This window comes from Xiphophorus maculatus, chromosome 6 (assembly GCF_002775205.1).
Source record: "Xiphophorus maculatus strain JP 163 A chromosome 6, X_maculatus-5.0-male, whole genome shotgun sequence".
Classification (NCBI taxonomy): Eukaryota; Metazoa; Chordata; class Actinopteri; order Cyprinodontiformes; family Poeciliidae; genus Xiphophorus; species Xiphophorus maculatus.
The window spans coordinates 12,791,660-12,809,517 of NC_036448.1; the positions used below are offsets into that span (position 1 = coordinate 12,791,660).

Below are 17,858 nucleotides of genomic sequence, written 5' to 3' on the forward strand. Positions count from 1 at the left end.
GCTGTAAGGCAGCACAAAGAAGTGAGAGACTTATGGCCACAAAACTGATTTAATGCTGGTAAAGATGCTTCCACAAGCAAGTGAACTGAGTTTCTTAGAGGTCTGTATGTGCAGAAAGGTAGTCAAGATTAGGATTCATTGTGAAAGTCATACATTTAAAAAAAAAAAAGGGAAAACGTGGAATCTTTAAAACATTTAATCACCTCTTTCTATTTATTCGGTACAAAAATACCAGATTCAAGTTCACGAGGTTAATTTTTTTTTTCTCTACAATAGCGGGAACAGTTTCCAATTATTTCAGTTTTTTTTTTTGTTTTTTTTTTTAACATGAAATAAGTCGTTCTTTAACCTTGATGTGACTCACTGCTTTTCTGTAATGTGACTCTGAATCTCTTCTAAAATACACTGTTGGCAATTTGCTGAACATTTAAGAGGAGCTGTAGCCTCTATTGATGAGGCCAATGTTAATCTATTCCTATCATTTCTGGCTGCCGGCAGGAACTCTCCCTCCCTCCCTGCCTCCTCTCTGTGTCTCTCAGTGTCTGTGGTGTTCAAAGTCTGATGTAAGAGGAGCTGAGGAGGAAGCATCTCCTCATGCACCTCCTGTAAGACGAGACGTAACCTTCTCTCTCGCCGCTTCGTTAGAATCTGACTGGTGGCTGTTCGTTAACCAAGCCTGACCTGCAGCAATGAAGACGAGGTTTCAGCTTGCAGGCTGTGTTACCACAAACCTATGCACAGCGCAGCTCCACCCTATGTCAATATTGGTGTATTTTCATACTGCGGCCTTTGACCTGGGCCCACCTGCTAGGACAAATGTCACGACGAGAAGGAAAAACAGCCGCATTTTATGTCTCTTCTTCGTTTTGGATTTAATTCGCTGCGTGCAGAGAGATGTTTGAATGTTAAAGTGACGGAGATGAAGGTGTCATTCACAGCTCAGTGACTGTGTTTGAAATTACGCTCGTCTGTTAACCGACTCCATCCAAGAAACCCACAGCAAGGAGGAGACTGACAGAGACACACGAAGGAGGGGAAGGTGTGACTTTCAGAGCGTTTAAACAGGCTGTGCTGACGCTTCTGCAGTTCCATTCACTCTGTGTCACTTCAGGATCCAGATTCTCCGGAATCAATGCAGCGTAGTCGGATATGTTGTCTCCTTTTATTTCCCACATTCCTCCAGCTGCGAGAGCAACTTTGTGAATCCACAGTGCATCAGGACCAAATGTTTAAAGCAGATGTTGTAGTTTCTGGTGCATGCCCAATCAGATTTAACCTCTCATGCCCTCTGTCTTTATTTTGAATGCTCGCACAAAATACTACAGGCATCAAGGATGTTTCTTTGGGCCTAAAGTCTGAAATATCCCTGGGGCAGACTTCAATGTTTAGATTAATTTTGGCAAAACAAATCAATCACTTTCAAATATTAATTTACTCATATTGATTCACAGCCATTCTCAAATGTTAAGATGTTAGAGAACTTTCCAAAAGTATTCACACTTGTTAATGTTTTCAACATTTCATCACATTAGAACCACAAACCTAAGTGTATTATTTAGACATTTTATTATAGTTTAAAAATATGCTCTGCTCTCATGCACATCTTCCACCAGGCTATTTCCATCAATTATACCCTTCAAGCTAAACGAAGGGTTTAAAATCTTTCAAGTTTTTCTTGAATAGCGGTGTCATTGAAGCAAATTATTCCAATGCATTTTGAAATTTCTAAGAGCTGACATACTTTATTTCTGCTTGTGAAGTGGCTCTGTAGTTCTCCTTGATCACGTGACCCGTTTCTTTTCACAGTTCAGCGGAAAATGTCCTCTGTGTCAGGAGAGTAAATAAATAAAACCTGAGACAGGCACATCAGGGAGAACATTACCCTGATCAAAGTCATAAAACTTGCATTAGATGGGACTTTTAATGTCTTCTACCTGGTGGGTGGAGCTGAGCAGCTTTATTTATCACTACCTCCATCAATCCATCCATCCGTCTCTGACTCTGTCTGTCCGTCTCTCTCCCTTGCAGCTGCCAGCTGGCAGCACCTCTGTAGGCTCATCAATAAGACTGACAGATTGGAGATTGATGACGCCGACTAACAGAGAAGAAACTGTCCGACTGACAGATTATACTCATGTGGAGACACAGAGAGCTCTGAAGCCGGACAACATGTCAGGAAACCGAGGGCCAGGATTATTTTCATTTCAGTTCTAGATTTTGGGATTTACTTCTCCATTTCAAATCTTTCCTCTTTTAGAGTGATTTTGATTTTTTGGGAGGGCAAAAAAAATGGTGCACCAAGAAACATAGTTTTGTAAGTTTTGAACCAGCTGAAAGTGAATAAAATTCAGTTTCTTTGTACAGACTAAATCTAAAGCTTTGGACTCAAATCACCTCATATTTTTAGATTTTACTTGATTTGAACAAACCTAAGAAGCTTATGTGCATGTATGTCTCCCCCTACAGTTTCAGTGCCCTGTAGTATAAGAACTCCAACTTCATTATCAGTATTAAAAAAGAAAATCTGATTGGTTGGTTCAGTCCAATCACACCAAGAAAGATGATTTTAAATACATTTTCTAACAACTAAGCTAATGTGCTTGGATAAAACTGTTTTGGATATTTTTAAAGATTTTTTTTCTGTTATATGCAGTGTAGGTAATGTGTTTTGTCAAGAAGCAAAAGGGTAGATAAGAAGATGGACAGGAATCAGGGATTAGTCTGCAGTAATCATTGCAAATGCAAAAATCTGGACATACTGGTTTACTTTCAGAAAGTCCTTTAGAGACGTGCTTTAGAGAAAGTAGTTGGAAGAAAAACATGTTGAGCTATTTTGTCACAAGAATTGTGCTTGCAGGAGTTCAGGAAGGTGATAAGTAGCTACAGAACGTGTGTGGTGAACCACCACTCCTTCATGGTGGTAGTAGGATCATGCTGTGGGATTATTAGCTGTCAGTGACACCAGTGAATTGGGGGACAAATGAGATCACCTCCAAAGTCTGCACCCTGACCTCACATGAAAAGCTACATCTCCTCAAACTTGGAGCCAGCTGTGTTTGAAATGGGAAAGTGAGGTAAACATTTAGCTTCTCACTTAATTGCTTTTATTTTTTTATTTTTTCGAAAGTTAGGACTGTGCCAGTAAACAATTTAATTGAACTTTTCAGTTTTTGCCAAGACAAGTAGTTTACTATGCATCCATAATTGTACCAGGAAATTCAATAGAAGACTCAATTATTTGGTGGGGTGTACTGAACTAGAAGTTCATCCCAGACAGGAAAAAAAAAGTATGGTTCAGATGCAGCAGTAAATACCAGAAATTAAGTTCATATGTGCTGAAGGGTGCATGTATACTCCTGACCCTCTGATCTCGAAACACATTAAAACACTTGAGAAGCAGCTGGAGGACTGGAGGAAGCCGTCTGGGTTTATAACAACCCCGATCTGACCGCTAACAAGCATAAGACCGTGGATGGATGGACAACCAAGGCTAATGGCAGATACAAGCTGCCCAGTGTTGTACACAGCTTTGTTTACTTCCTGTTGAAATGTCCGCACCATGTGAAAGTTGAACCAGTAACTAATTAGATTAGAAAATGGTCCAGAATCTGTGTAGAATCCTCAGAGAGCAGGAGGGTACAAGTTGTGGTCTCTGTTCCCTCTGAGTTTATGAATCTTTGTGCTCTTCATGCTCCGTCATCCCAGCTATGAACACACTCAGCTAGATTCTGCGTGGCTGCCGTCTTTGGTTGGCCTCAAGCAAACGAGCCACAGACGCACACCTAACAGAGACAAACTGTGTACAATAAACTCCCTCCCTCCATCTTTATGGGGCTCGTTAACGTCCCTCTCCCTAATGGCCGCACGCACACACAGTGCCAGCTCAGGTCAACAACCACCTCAGCCGATGGATTTTCCTGCTTTAAGGAATCTCATGATGGGATGTTTGGCTCGGGGGGGAGAACTTCCACTGCCAGCTTCTTCCTTCTCCGATTTATTTTTTCTTACATCCCTTTAATGTGAAACATAAAAACTGACTTTCATTTGTCCTGTTTACCATCTTAATGAAGTCAGCCTGGACAGCCACCATCAGTTTGAGATGTTTCCCAGATATAGAAACGGAGGAGGAAGAGTTTGCCTGTTGTTGTGAGGGATTTGTAACGCTTTTCTGTCGCTGTGTTTTTTTCTGTTGAGACTGAATGAGCAGACGTGCAGCACTCTTCTGTTTGTATTGTAAACATGAAGCTGGAGGGAGCAGAGCAGTAGGTTCATTTAGCATAAAAACTGAAAACGGCAAATAACAAAATAAAAAAAACGGTTAAAATATGCCCACCAGCATGTCTGATTTGTTTAATCAAAACAAAACAAAAGAAACAAAAATGTCAAAATAACAAATCCTGCAGCTTTACGTCTTAAAGGTTAAACTTTGTTTTTGTCTTTGCGGGTTTTTTTCAGTTTTCTGTCAGTCTTGTCTTCTGTTGATAGGACTGACATGTACCTAAGTTATTGACACTTTCCTTCAAGGTAATTTGATTAAATGGTTTCAATCAGGTTCACACTTTTGTAGAGGATTTATCTCTGGAATGGCTTACAGATCATTTTGATCCATGCTTAGAAATGGGGTTAGTGGGAGGAAACCAGTCTAATTAAATTAACTCCTGTAGTCGGATCAAGGAGAGTGATAAAATACCCATCAACAAGTTTTATGTTAGGTAAGGTAAGGTAACTTACAGCATGCTAACTGAATTATTATCAGCAAACAGATGTTGTGTGCTCCTATTCATATCCATGACATAAAAGTGTTGCAGACTGAAACTTTCCCCCAGAGTAAAATCTTTAGTCATCAGCTGTGCTCCAGCTTTTTTGAGCGCTTTATTTTCAGATTTTTCATTGATACTGAAACGACAACAGACCTACTGTATATGTAAGACAAGACTAACAATGCCTACCTACTAGGAGTAGCTACTGCGCTTTAGCTTTGACTGTGGATAGTCCATGTGAATCTTTTTTTCTAAAAAAGATTAAGAGGATACTGACTGACTGAGTGAATTCCATTAGCAACTGTGTCAAAAATAAAGGTGAACTCTGCTTAATTGAACATTCCCAGAAAATCAAAGACTTTCCAATCAGAATATCGAAGCAGTGATTAACACAGTGGTAAACTGTTTACCGTGTTCACAAACTAAATTACTTTCACAAAAGATTAAAAAGCTGTCGTTCAATTGAAGCTCACACCTAGGTCTCCTACTGATCAGACTTCAGTTCTTTTGATTAACATCCGTTTTGTCAGACAGCTGAAGGATTTTGATTTAATAACCAGCCCGTCATGGAAAAACTGCTGTGCGACTGGAAAAAGCCTTTCATTCAACACACTGACGTCCTCTGACAAGCACAGCGTGACTCCGTGGAGCGTTCAGCTGAACCGGCATTTAAAAAGAGCCATCAGATGGACCAAAGGATGTTTTGAACAGTCCCGCTGCTGCTGCTCCTGCTGACCCTCGCTGAGCTGGAGAAGGTCATCCCTTTCTCTAAAAGCTCAGTTTACGGCAAACATGCTGAAATATGACGCAGGCGTTTTTCAGATTTAAACGCTTTTTGTTTTGCGAGGCAGAAACTGCTGTTAAAGGGCTGAGACGGAGAAAAAGATGCAGATTTAATCAGTTTAATCCACTTTGTGAATCTGCTGACCGCTCAGCTGTGGACGTTCCTGCTTTAACTTCCAACTTTAACATTCAGAGAAGGGAAGGGATTCCCCTGCCGCAGGAGCACAAGGAGGATTTGTTTTTTCCTCCTCCACCTTGCTGTTGTGGCTGATCCATTCTTGTCTTCATCCTTCCTTTGTAAAATGTATGGATGTATACGGGAAGGAGGAATCTTCCCAAGGGGATGCTTCAAACATTTAAAGCACAGCTCACACACTTCCTGTTAAACTCATTTGTCTTCCATCGCTGCACAAAGTGCAAAGGTGACGTCTTGGAAAAAGCTTAAGCCTTTTCAGGATGTAGATTCAATGAATCTACATTGTTGCTGGAAGTCCTAAATGTGATAAAAAAAATTGTAGCAATAAGCACAACTAATGCAGAAGTTAGGAAAAGGACTTATTTAGCTATGACTGTGTCCAGACTGAAAATAAGGAAAACAAAGTTCACCTTGTGACACTGAAGCTGTTTGAATCAGCTTGAACGGAAATACCTTCTATCATAATTGCATTAATATTGGTTCGCACTTCTTTACAACAGTGCTTCAGTGATTTGAAATGCTGCAGTCAGAAATGAACATAAAACCCTGGTGGTTGGTTCAGTGAACACTTTGAATCTCAGGGCATTAATTATTACACAGAAGGTTTTAACTGTTTACTAAGATCAAGTGTCCAGTTTATCCTTCTTTAAAAAAAATACTTTTTAAAACTACATTTTTAAATATCCTTTGTAATGATTAATGATCTGAGATTCAATGTTTCATATGTGCAGCCATAATAGAGATTACAGTGATTACATCATAGGACTCCTTCACACCTACATCCAGTTTGAATGATGATCCAGCTTTAATACACATGTGAAAGGGAAATACCTGTTTGGTTGTTGCTTACATGTGTTTGTTAACACAATAACCACTTTAAAAGGCAGACTGATAATTCTACGGATTATTCTAGAATTAGTTACCTTTCCGGATTAGATCTACCCACAGACTCTGTCATTTTAAATTGCTTCTTAAAACTAATTTTTATTCGTTGCCATTTAATGGAAGCTGTAACTTTTCTGTTGTGATGTTTTATTTTTATTTTTATTGATGTTATTTTCATCAATTTATTCTATTGTGTTATCATTTTTGTACAGCACTTTGGTGGAGTTTTAACCAGGTTTTAAAAGTGCTATATAAATAAATTTGACATTGACAGTAAAAAAAAGGATATAAAATAAATAGTAAGCGAATATACTGTCTATAGACAAAAACAATGGGCTAATTCAGGTCTCAGCACCTTTACTCTTGACTTGTTACATGTGTGTGTCTGTGTGTACTGGTGCCAAAGTGTTTTAGATCTCTGCTGCAAGCAGAGACACCTTGTGATTAATAAATGACTGAATCCTGAAAAACTCTTCTGCATTGACTGCTTCACCAGATAATTCCATTTCTAGAACTAGGATGAGATATGAAAACATTAACTAATTAACTACTTTTGTACAACACATTTCCTTTCAATAAGAGTCTAGACCCATGAAAGCCTGTCTTCAAAGGATTCATTTTAGAAAAGTCCATGTGGCTGTTAGGAACTTTGGTCCAAGAGATAGAAAAACCTGTTCCAACTTCGAGGGCGATTAGTTCTTGCTTCCCACGCTAACTCCCTCCTCTCTGCAGACTCATTGTTACCCCCTTTCCGCCCAACTGCTTTGAATCCCCCCTCAGCCTTCACTGACCTCAAATTCCCTTATGTACCTCCTTTGGAACCTGTTTTCCTTCATTCTGTCCTCTCAGGAACCCAGAAGCTGCACATTTAACTACAACAGTGTTAAAAATGCATTCCAACCTCATCACAACAAAGATGAAAAGTGAATTTTATTTGCTTTAAAAGATGTTGACATTTTTTAAGCGGGTTTTTTAGACTGTTCTAGAGAAGTGTGATAACCCTCTGCAGCCGGTGGACCTTCCAGGGGCCATGGTTTTTCATCCTACAGAATTCCCAGTAATTTACGTAAAAAAACAGGCTGGTGAAGGAGAAGGAAAAGACTTTGCAAACTCTTACTTCTGGATCTCCCTCTGGTCCAGGAGGCTTCACAAAGAAGGGGATCCGTCCCCTCTGCCAGTCATTTAAAACCATTTTGGAGACCGTACTGAGATCGGGCTCACCTCCCTGTAAAATACAGATAAGAAAAAAAGTGTTTATAGTTCAAATACCAAAACTTGACAGCTCTTTTAATGTGCAAAGGTGATCTTTATTGAATAATATAGAGAGAATAAAATATGCTTGAAGGGTTCATACACTTTTTAAATTCAAGCACTTTTCAAGCAGTTTAAAGATACGTTTTCAAACTATTTACCACACGTAAATAAAAAAAAAAAATTTCGGTGGTAGTATTCTACATTCTACAGAAAAGTAAATTAAAACATAGAAAAACTGTATGTTTTGCAATGTCTCTCTCTCTCACACACACACAATACGCCAGACACATTTAACACAAAATCCACCAATATCAATAACTTTAATATACGGTATAAAATATAAGATGATTAATAAGTCGCTGAACTGTTAAGAATAATAAATATTCATTGCATTGAAACAATCCAAGCAAATTGTGTTAAGGTAAATTACTTTCTTAAACACAATATACAAAAAAGTCATTAAAAAAAATTTAAAAAATGTTCTCGTTAAATTTTAAGTTTTAATCATTTTCAAGGGTTTTAGGCACTTTACAAACCCTGTGTTTAAATCTTATAAGAAATGAAGAATCAAACCTTTAGAAGCTTCCCAGTACGGAATGCCAGCTTCTCAAGGAAGTCATCAGCAGAACTCCATGTTGGAATTCGGTAAGTCTTCTGGATGTACTCGGGTTTGGCTCGTTCCAGTACCGCACCGATGTGCTCTTCTGGGTTTTTGATCTTCTCCACTTGAACCTTACCAAGGAAGAGGAAAAGAAGAAATGTAAAATATGAAGGTGCAACCTTTAAGTTACAGTAACTCCACTGCAAACTGCAAATATTTTCCTTTCAGAGAAAATTGAGACAGGTGTTTGTTTTTTCCTGCAAAAATATTTTCTGGGTTTAATTATCAATACATATTTAACCAATCTTGAAACACACTGCTGAGGATGGGTCCTCATTACTCTATGTAATAAAGAGATTTTTCCCCAGATATTTGCGATCTGGATTGCTCCATTTTAAAAAAATAAAAGCAGAGGTGCAGAGAAAAAAAACCTAAACAACAGACAGAAAATTTCCAACTTCACTCTCCCTGACTGTGAACAGACAAGATGGAAATTGTCTGTTTTGGGATCAGTAAACACAACAACAAAAAGAGTTACCAACAACACCGTTTGCTGTGAAAGTACATCATAAAAAAGAATAAAGGTTTTTTTTCCAGTGAGAAATGTGTTCACATTAAAGTAAAAAAAAAGCAGATACCTTTAAAAAGCTATTCAAAAGGAGACTTTTTGTGATCTATGTCTGTGATTCATTTTACTTGAGAGAGCAACACTTCCACAAGTAAACACCAAAGCTGAACAGAACACAGAAAGGTTGTTCTGTTTTATCCGTCCCAGCTTTTATGGATCATTATGTCATGGGACGTGTTGTACTTTAAAAATATTTCTGGAAGTCTCAAAGTTAAGTTAATCATCTTACTGAGACTGCCAATTACATTTATTGATTTATTTAACCTGCTGAATTATTAATAACAAATTTATATTTACAATAACAACCTGGCAGGGAGGGAAGAACACACAAGAAGATCCAGCATAACACTATTTTAGTAAACAAACCTTAAGAACATTGTTGAGGTTATAAAACAATAAAAACAATATTGAGACAAAGGCGTAGGCTAAAACTGACATTAAATATTTGAGATGAAGCATGTGCAGGTTTCAGACATCATACTTAGAATATCTTTAAAAGTTCCAACTGATAAAACGGTGTTCTGCTTTAATACATTTTGAAGTTCATTTCAGTTTTTTACTGCAGCATAATGAAAAAAATAGTTCCAACATATTTGGAGAACATAGATTTTTACTTTTTCTCTTTGTGAATATGAATCCACTTGTGGACTCTGTCTGTAACCAAAATTAATTCCATTTAAATTTTCTAGACTTCATAGGAATCTTGTGTACACTTGGACTATTCTAAATAAATCTGTAATTTGTGTGTAATTTTTTATTTTTTTTTATTGTTTAATTTTCAGCATTACTCAGAACACAGACAAATTCATTTTCTCACAGAACTACAGAAAAAAAAAATCACTTACCACTCCCTTTAGGACTATATCAGACTCGCTGTCCTCTGATGGGTAAACGACACCGGGGCAGTCGATGAGGAAGATGCGCCTCATTAGTGTGATGTACTGCCACACCTGTGGGAGGTATGGGTTGAATGCTAACTTTGATGAGTAAGAAGAAACACTGATGAAACATGCGCGATCAAATGTCGACTCTACCTTTGTTTCTCCAGCGAGGGGTGCCACGTTGCAGACCTTTTTTGAGCGCAGAGTGTTGATAACTGAACTCTTTCCCACATTTGGGTAGCCAATTAAACCCACGCTTATCTGTTTCTTGTCTGTGTGGAGCTGCACATGAAGGAAAACACAACAAAACTCGCAATATCATACAGAGGCGCTTCAACACTGCTTTATACCGACTTAAATGCGAGTTCAAGTTAGTAAACAATTTTCTTCATTTTGATTCCAATATAAACAAAGCAGGCTTAGCTCAAATACAAAATGTCCATAAAAAACATGGGCTTGAAAATGTTTATAAAAGGTCAGCTCGCTGGAACTAAAATCTTTGGACAGGAAAACAGCTCATAATTTAAAGCATTCCACTTCATCTATCAAACATGTTGGAAGCATAGCCGAGGCAAGGGCAGGTAAAAAAGCCAGACGAATGAGGAGTTATTGATAAGGTGATTTAAACTAAAAGAAAAGGTTTTTTGAAGTGTACTAAACTGCTTTCCAAGTTTTTGTAAACTCTACTGATGACTCATGAGGTATTTATTTAAGTGTTTAAACTGTCAATGCATTCAAATTGCAATAGGGAACAAATGTTACCGGTAAACAATGTAAGATGCATGATAATATATATGTTATATTATATTCATAGCAACAGGAATAACTGCTGCTTTTCTATTTGGAATAAACACTAAGATTTCATATGACATTCTTATTTTTTGTAAACACATTTTGAAATGATGGTATCCTTATTCAAAGTTAACCTAATGTGACAATCTCATAAGATCAAACGTATAAAAAATCAAGAATGAGGACAAAACTGAATTTGAAGAATTGATCTTAAATGAGAAATTTGCAGTAAACCTCCAAACTCTGTTAGTATACCACTCAAATAACAACAAAAGTTGTATTTGAGAGTACATGTAGTTATCAGATGTACTTGTATCTGAATGCCCAGTATTCAAGACTGGGCATTTGGATACAACTACTGCAACAAAACACCCTCTCTGAGGCAATGCTTGCTCCTATAAAACCCTCCCTTGTAGAACAGTCATCTTAAAAACCTGAAGGCATCTGAAGTAATTGATGTTTTAAAAGACAAACTTTTAATAAAGTATCTTTTGAATCTGGATTTTAACAATCAAGATTATTATTCTTAAACTTAATGATATATTAAGTTTAAATAATTGTTATTTTGTTGTATTGCTGTGACTAGATTATTCAGACCAGTTGTTGAACTAAATGCAGATTTTAGCTTCATTTTACACTTTTATTTGAGCTTTATGCATCAAAAAAAAAGTCAAGTAGATTTCCATTTGGAAGCATTAGCTTACCTTCCCAAACTGCCTGAGGAGCTGGATGAGAGAACCTTTACCAAATGAGTTGGTCAGGCTGGCATGGAAAGCTAGAGTTGGATACTCTTGGGACAGAACGGCAACCCACCGTTTCTGATTTGTGGGGAAAAGGCAGTCAAGAAGACAAATTACTAAAGACTATAGCAGTTAAAGCAACCCAGAAAACAAAGTGAAAATGCTCTAAACATCTCACCGTGACCCAGGTAGGGATAAGATCACACTTGTTTAATACAAAGATGAGATGTTTCCAAGGTTTCTCTTTCTTCAGATATGTCTCAATGCTTTTGGAGCGGGTTCCCATCGGATCACGGGCATCCAGCACTTGGATTATGACATCAGACGAGTCGATCACCTTTAAAACACGAATCCAGAATGAATCCAATTAACTCTAGATCACCGACTGAAACACAAACAGCTTGACATCCCGTTTTAAAGACCTCAGACTATGAGGATAAAAACCCTGAGGTTTATATTAGATGGCTTATGATGATGCTGCCAGAGGATAGATTATTTTTTTAAATCCATGGCAGCCTGATTAATCTATAGGTTAATGGGCAATATGTTCTAAAGCAGGTAAAGCCTCCACCTGTTGCTTTTTTCCCTTTTCAAGGAACATTTAAACATGTTTCTTTTTTTTTTTCAGCACTTGGAGACAAAAGAGTATCTGAGCAAGGGAAAAACAAAAAAGCTACATGAAATGTCCAAGATGGTGAAAAGACATTTACATAGCAACCACTTTTTGGGGGGAGGGAGTTTTATTTTCTTTAAAATACTTGTCAATATTTTAATACTAAGACTCATTAATCAAGTATACAGGAGTGTTACCTTGTAGAGTTCTCCCCAGATCCTCTTCGATTGGCCCTTTTTGAAAATCTCCTCACGTACTTCCTCCCTGTTGCAAAAGTCTGTCACTATCTTTAAATATAACTATACATAGACTTTAAAAAAGTTCCATTTTGTGATTAGAATAAGTAAAAATCATACCGGACACCAGTGTCCTCTGTCACCAAGTTTGTGTCTTTGTCGGCACTGTAGTTCAACGCTGAAGCCTCCGCTCTCTCTACAAGATCCTTCAAATCTCCAACCAGGAGATTGGGCCGCTTCCTCTGAGCCTTAGGTCCAAATGTGGTCTCAAATCCCTCAGTGTCTAGTATGTGCACCTTAGAGTTCTACAGGAGTATAGAAAAACACATTAAGACCACTGATTGTTCGGAACGTAAGACTCACAACCTTGCTTTTCAAAACATAGTAGTGTGCATACATACATGATATTTGTCCTTAAACACTTACAACCCATTCTGTGTATAACAAAAGCTATATACGAAGAGCATGGCTGTGTATTTATAGTTGTATTGTACAATGAACAAAATGCATGGTATATAGCTGTAAGATAAAAAGTAGATATCTGATAAGACACGATAAAGGAAAGTTTTTGCTGTTGGTGAAAGATATATTCTCCCTTTCCCCCGAATTTGAACAAATTTTCAATACAGCCCTTCAAGGCTTTAAGACAACACAGAACAAAAGTATACAGTAAACAGAGCACCCAAATATGTAGCAAAAAAGCCAACAAAACACCCTGAGACCATGCCAGTGCTAATCAAATCTTCCAGTGATTCTGAAACAAAAGCCATGCCTCTATTGCAACATTTCTTTAGAAGAATAAGGTTACAGAGGTTGTCAGAAAATACTCATGCCAAGAACCCAAACAAAGGCCCTTAAAAAGAAATCAGAAAGATCCTTTAATTCATGACTTTTTTCTGGAACAAGTGAGTTCATCTAAGCAATCAAATACTGGCATTTATATAAAAATGGAAACACAACAGCTTCCAGGAAAAGCTCAGCATTTGAAAGAAAATATCCATACAGAACCTTGACACAACATTTATATGCTTGTAAGAGTTTCACATTTTAATCACATTAGAGTCAACACAAAGTAGTCCATAATTCCAAAGTGGAAGCCCAAGAAACACATCATAAAATTGTAAAAAAATTCATAACATGGTTAGTTAGTTTATAACACAATATTGTTGACAGTTTGGTGCTGTTCTAAAATCAAGTTAGCACTGCTTTTCTCATTGTATTATTTTTACTAAGTGTTTCTTTACCTGTTTCAGGATGTTTTATAGCACTCTGACTCAACTAGCGTGGTTTTAAATGTGCAAATTGAGCTAAATAAAGGACTATGCTCTTAATAAAACCTTTTTACGGGCTGCAAAAGACTTTAGAATGGGGTGGAGGATGAAGCCAGAGCTACAGTGGTTTAAATCAAAGCTTGAGGTTTTTTGTAAAGAGTAATGTGCAAAGCTGATAGAAATATTATAGGCAGGTGAGCTGATTAATTTTTTTAAATTAATTTATTTGGCAGGGACAAGGCACATTAACATTTCTTTAAATGCCAAAAGCCTATTTTTCATCTGTGTTCCTTCATGAATACATGATACACTTTTCTTATTACTCTTTTGGAAAACATAAAACAATTGAAAAGAGAGCATCTTTTTTCCACTTTGAAAATAAAGTGTGACTCTGTGTTCATCCCAAAATGCCAGTGAAAAGCAATTTGTGGTTCTAATGTGAAAAGTTCCAGGGGTATGAATACTTTCTTAAGATGATTAAAGGTATCTTTAGTGGATTATAAAAGATGTCTATTTTTCATAAGAGATTGTACTAAATGTTACAACAACTAAAACAACTTGGTGTTATTTGGATTTTGTGTTATGGCTATGCTACTTTACTCACATGAGCTTTGGCTCTGTCATGCAAAAGAGACATGGGCAGTTTGCTTTGCCTCATCACCACACGGTATGGATCCTTCTGTACTGCTCCCATCTCCTCTTGAAACTTCTGGAGGGCTAACTGCTTTATCACTCGAGTGTTTGCTGAAACACATAAGACCCAAACATGAGTCAAGGCTCAATTGGTTCAAATATTTTGCAATTAATCACATTTACGGAGGCATTTAAATACGACTTTATCTAAAGCAACCAAACACATAAAATTTATTCCTGTCAGAAATTAAAACATTGCCTATAACTTTGCAACCACTACATATTTGACAGAAACTCTCCCCCCAATTATTATCACTATCATCATTATATCATTAGAAAGTAAATCTTATCTATACCTGAAAATATAGGTGCATATTTACTTGTAATCATATACATTGCATTAATGATGTTAGTCAAGTATATCTCGACTGAAATATTACTCGAACAATTATCCATTTTTTGGGTAAAACTAAAATCATATCAACATAGAGACAATTCTAAATGTAACATGCAAATACATTCTGAGTTTAATATCAATCACAAATACAAATAAATGATATTCAGAATAAAACAATGCCAGAACAAATAATAATCTCTCTGTCATTAGCAGCAATAGAAAGAAAACATACTCACTAAACCATTTGATGTTGGGTTCAACTCTTGCAACTGTTCCTGGTGCTACTGTAGACTGGTACTGTAAAGGTTTGATAACTTTCCCTCGGTTGTTACTGTAGATAGAACCAGCCCATCAGTGTTAATATAGCACTTATGTTTATATTTAAGCTGAAAGCTACAAACAATCCTGTTACAAACATAGAATATGTTATCAGTCATTACCATCTTTGTTTTTGTCTGTACATATTCAGACGCTTAATGGTGGCTCTGTCCCTCATGTTGTTTCCCCCTGCACCTTTGGCTCGATCTGGGGAACCAATGGTCAAGACAGTTTTGTTATGCAGATTAAAACTTTACATATACAAAAATAGCATAGACAATAAATGTAATACATTTAAATAAATAAAAAAAAAAACATAAGATAAAATAAAAATAACGCCATCGCAATAAAAATAACATCGCAACTGCTTGTGTCCATTCTTTCCAACTTTATAATGAAGAACCTTAACAAACTATATCTTAATGTAAATTCTTGGATCTTTCGAGGGGAAAGTTTGATGAATAACTCTCCGCAAATACATCTGCATAAGTTATATGTTGTTGCTCTGTGCATGTGAATCTAGTGGGAGAAACTGCGAGGTTGCAACTTGGAATAAATTACTTCAATGAAACAACCAAAAGGCTGCGAGGTAAAATGTTAAACTATCATAGCTAAATTTTGGATTAAATGTTTACTTGAAGAAGTAACCAGCAGCATTTACATCCAGGATACAGTGAGTAGAAGAGCACGCTAAAGCTATTAGCTGCAGTTAGCTACAGGTGTAAACAAACTGTCTAGCTTACCGGGGTTCGAGCTGGATGAAGAAGGGTTTATCGAGTTCTTCCCCTTAAACTGAGGCTTTACCATGTTGACTGCTTATTCGGTAAAGCCTTTCACAAGAAAATCAAAACTGTACACCTATCGGGACAGTATAAATGCTGAAGTTTGAAGCCTTCCCCCTCGAGATGTTAGAACTTGCACGTGTCCCTCTAGTGAAGCAGGAAGGACGTCATGACAAGAGGAAGGGGTGGAACCAGCCAATCAGAAAACTGGAAATTAAAAAGAAACGGTTGCAAATATTAATATTAACAATATTAAAAATACGTACTGTTGTATTTAATCAATAATAAATTATTAGGATGCGTATTTCCTTTCTGCACTTCTTATATTAGCAGGATTTGGCTGTACTATGTTTTCTCCAGAAGAGGGCGCAATGTCATTTATGTCAGAGAATTTTACGTGACATTTCATGCTGGCTTAAAGGGTGAAGGACAGTTTGACTATTTGACATATTTGAATTTTATTGTTTGAATAAATTAATGTTTCGTCTTCAGGCATCTGAAAAATATATGCAAAAAAGAACCAGACTAGTGAAGGTCCATAATTCACTTCCTGAGTTCTTGGCTCGTTTCATTTGACTTGTCCATGATGTCATACAATGAAGCAGTGTGTTTAAAGATTTGCTTTAAAATGCAATTCTGGTTTAATTGGGAGTGAATTAAACCAGAAGCTTTCAGACGCATAAAATAATAATCTGTACAGAAATGTAGTTTTCTGAATCTGCTTTCTTCTGGATTTTTTTTGTCTAGATGGAGCCATCAGCTGATTCTTCTTTCCAGCTGGCAAACGAAAACCTCTCCAGTCGTTACAGCTTGTAACCAAAATGTTGAGCTTATTGGATGAAACAGAATATCTGCTTTTGTACAGATTGATAACCTAAGCATATGTCTGAAAAATTCCTTTGGATTTAGTGAGGGATTACATTTTTACTGTGAAAATATACTAGTTTGAAATAAGACCAATGAAGATACCAATGAAGAGACATTTGACAATTCATCAACTGTAAATCAGAGAACAGATTTGCAGCAACCTTTTCAAGTCTGTTGCAGTTGGACATTTAGTTTATCAAAATAAATTTCTCACCAAACAAACTCATTATACTTTCATTTAGAATAAGGCGATGTGAGAAGAACAAAAAATTGTGAATACAACTTTAGGAAAACCAGAAGAAAAACATCAAACAAAACAAAACAGAAGCCAATTTGCTGTTGGTTGTAAAACTAAAGCACCCAAAAAGAACACAGTTTCACTTTAAACAATACAATCAGGTCATTATTTCTTCACAGCAAGGATTTAATATGCTGTGGCAGAAATTACAAACTAATTTTCTCCATGAGAAATACCAGATGAAGAAGATTTTTAGTGGTTAAAGTTACTTAGGGATTCAGCGAGACAGAAATCAGTTAAAGGAGAGTAAGTATGATAAATGCTATTTCACAGCTCAACGATAAAGCATTAAAGCTTCCACATGAACTTGTGCATTTGTGAATAATATGTCAGTGTGGCTTACTCGAGAGCAGAAACGATAAGTCAAAGCTAGAACACAGGAACTAAATGATGGAGTGCAGATGCCCATGGGCTTGACTAAACAAAAACAGAGAAATTGATGAAGGCCTAAAGGGTGCTCCTGTTTATAGCCTCACTGTTGATAATGTTCTGCTTAGAATGTTTCATGGCTCAAAGGAGGGCTACTAACCACTGCTGTGTCATGAGCTGCTCTTTAGTTAGACCTGAGGTACTGCAGAAAACGGGCTGCACCAAAGTCCAAAGACAAGTTTGAATACATGTGCTTTTAAAGCAACACTTATGTGCCAAACTAATTTATTCAACACTGACCTATATTCAAATATATGCTAGCTCTTTAGGCTACACAAAAATATCAGTAAAAAAACCTTGGTGGCAACCTGATCTAGTAGAAGTACACAATGCTGAGGAAGAAATCCAGTGGATTCATTGTAAATATTACTGAAGACAATACGAGGGCCTATTTCTTTTATTCTATACTGGCAGATAAATTTCCTTGGTCAGCTAAACATTCACAAGTCAAGGCATTTTTCAGAGCATGTAAGAAGCACTTAAGAAATTTATAA

The 17,858-nt window shown here is 36.9% G+C and overlaps 1 protein-coding gene across 3 annotated transcripts; it reads right to left on the reverse strand.

Moving 5' to 3' along the window:
• Window positions 1-313: 313 nt before the first annotated feature.
• LOC111608949 (nucleolar GTP-binding protein 2-like) lies at window positions 314-15,937 on the reverse strand. 3 transcript variants are annotated; one of them, XM_023335606.1, is made up of 13 exons: window positions 15,732-15,937; window positions 15,111-15,195; window positions 14,907-15,001; window positions 14,245-14,384; window positions 12,490-12,674; window positions 12,331-12,397; window positions 11,699-11,857; window positions 11,485-11,598; window positions 10,142-10,270; window positions 9,953-10,057; window positions 8,452-8,610; window positions 7,742-7,849; window positions 314-6,036 (listed from the first exon to the last, which is right to left on the reverse strand). In XM_023335606.1, the coding sequence occupies exons 1-13, from the start codon at window positions 15,793-15,795 to the stop codon at window positions 5,995-5,997; spliced, it is 1,452 nt and encodes a 483-aa protein (XP_023191374.1). In that variant the 5' UTR covers window positions 15,796-15,937; the 3' UTR covers window positions 314-5,994. The 3 variants fall into 3 exon arrangements, with proteins under 3 accessions (XP_023191374.1, XP_023191372.1, XP_023191373.1); XM_023335605.1 differs by lacking the exon at window positions 314-6,036 and adding an exon at window positions 7,542-7,667; XM_023335604.1 differs by lacking the exon at window positions 314-6,036 and having other exon boundaries at window positions 7,538-7,849.
• Between the last annotated feature and the right edge of the window lie 1,921 nt (window positions 15,938-17,858).

Bases quoted from the DNA above. Each gene is read 5' to 3' on its own strand.
- LOC111608949 (XM_023335604.1), bottom strand. From the start codon at position 15,795: ATGGTAAAGCCTCAGTTTAAGGGGAAGAACTCGATAAACCCTTCTTCA. The intron at 15,002-15,110 runs GTAATGACTGAT...TTCTATCTACAG, and splicing joins TACAGACAAAAACAAAGATG to TAACAACCGAGGGAAAGTTA. The intron at 11,599-11,698 runs GTGAGATGTTTA...CCCACAAATCAG, and splicing joins TTATCCCTACCTGGGTCACG to AAACGGTGGGTTGCCGTTCT.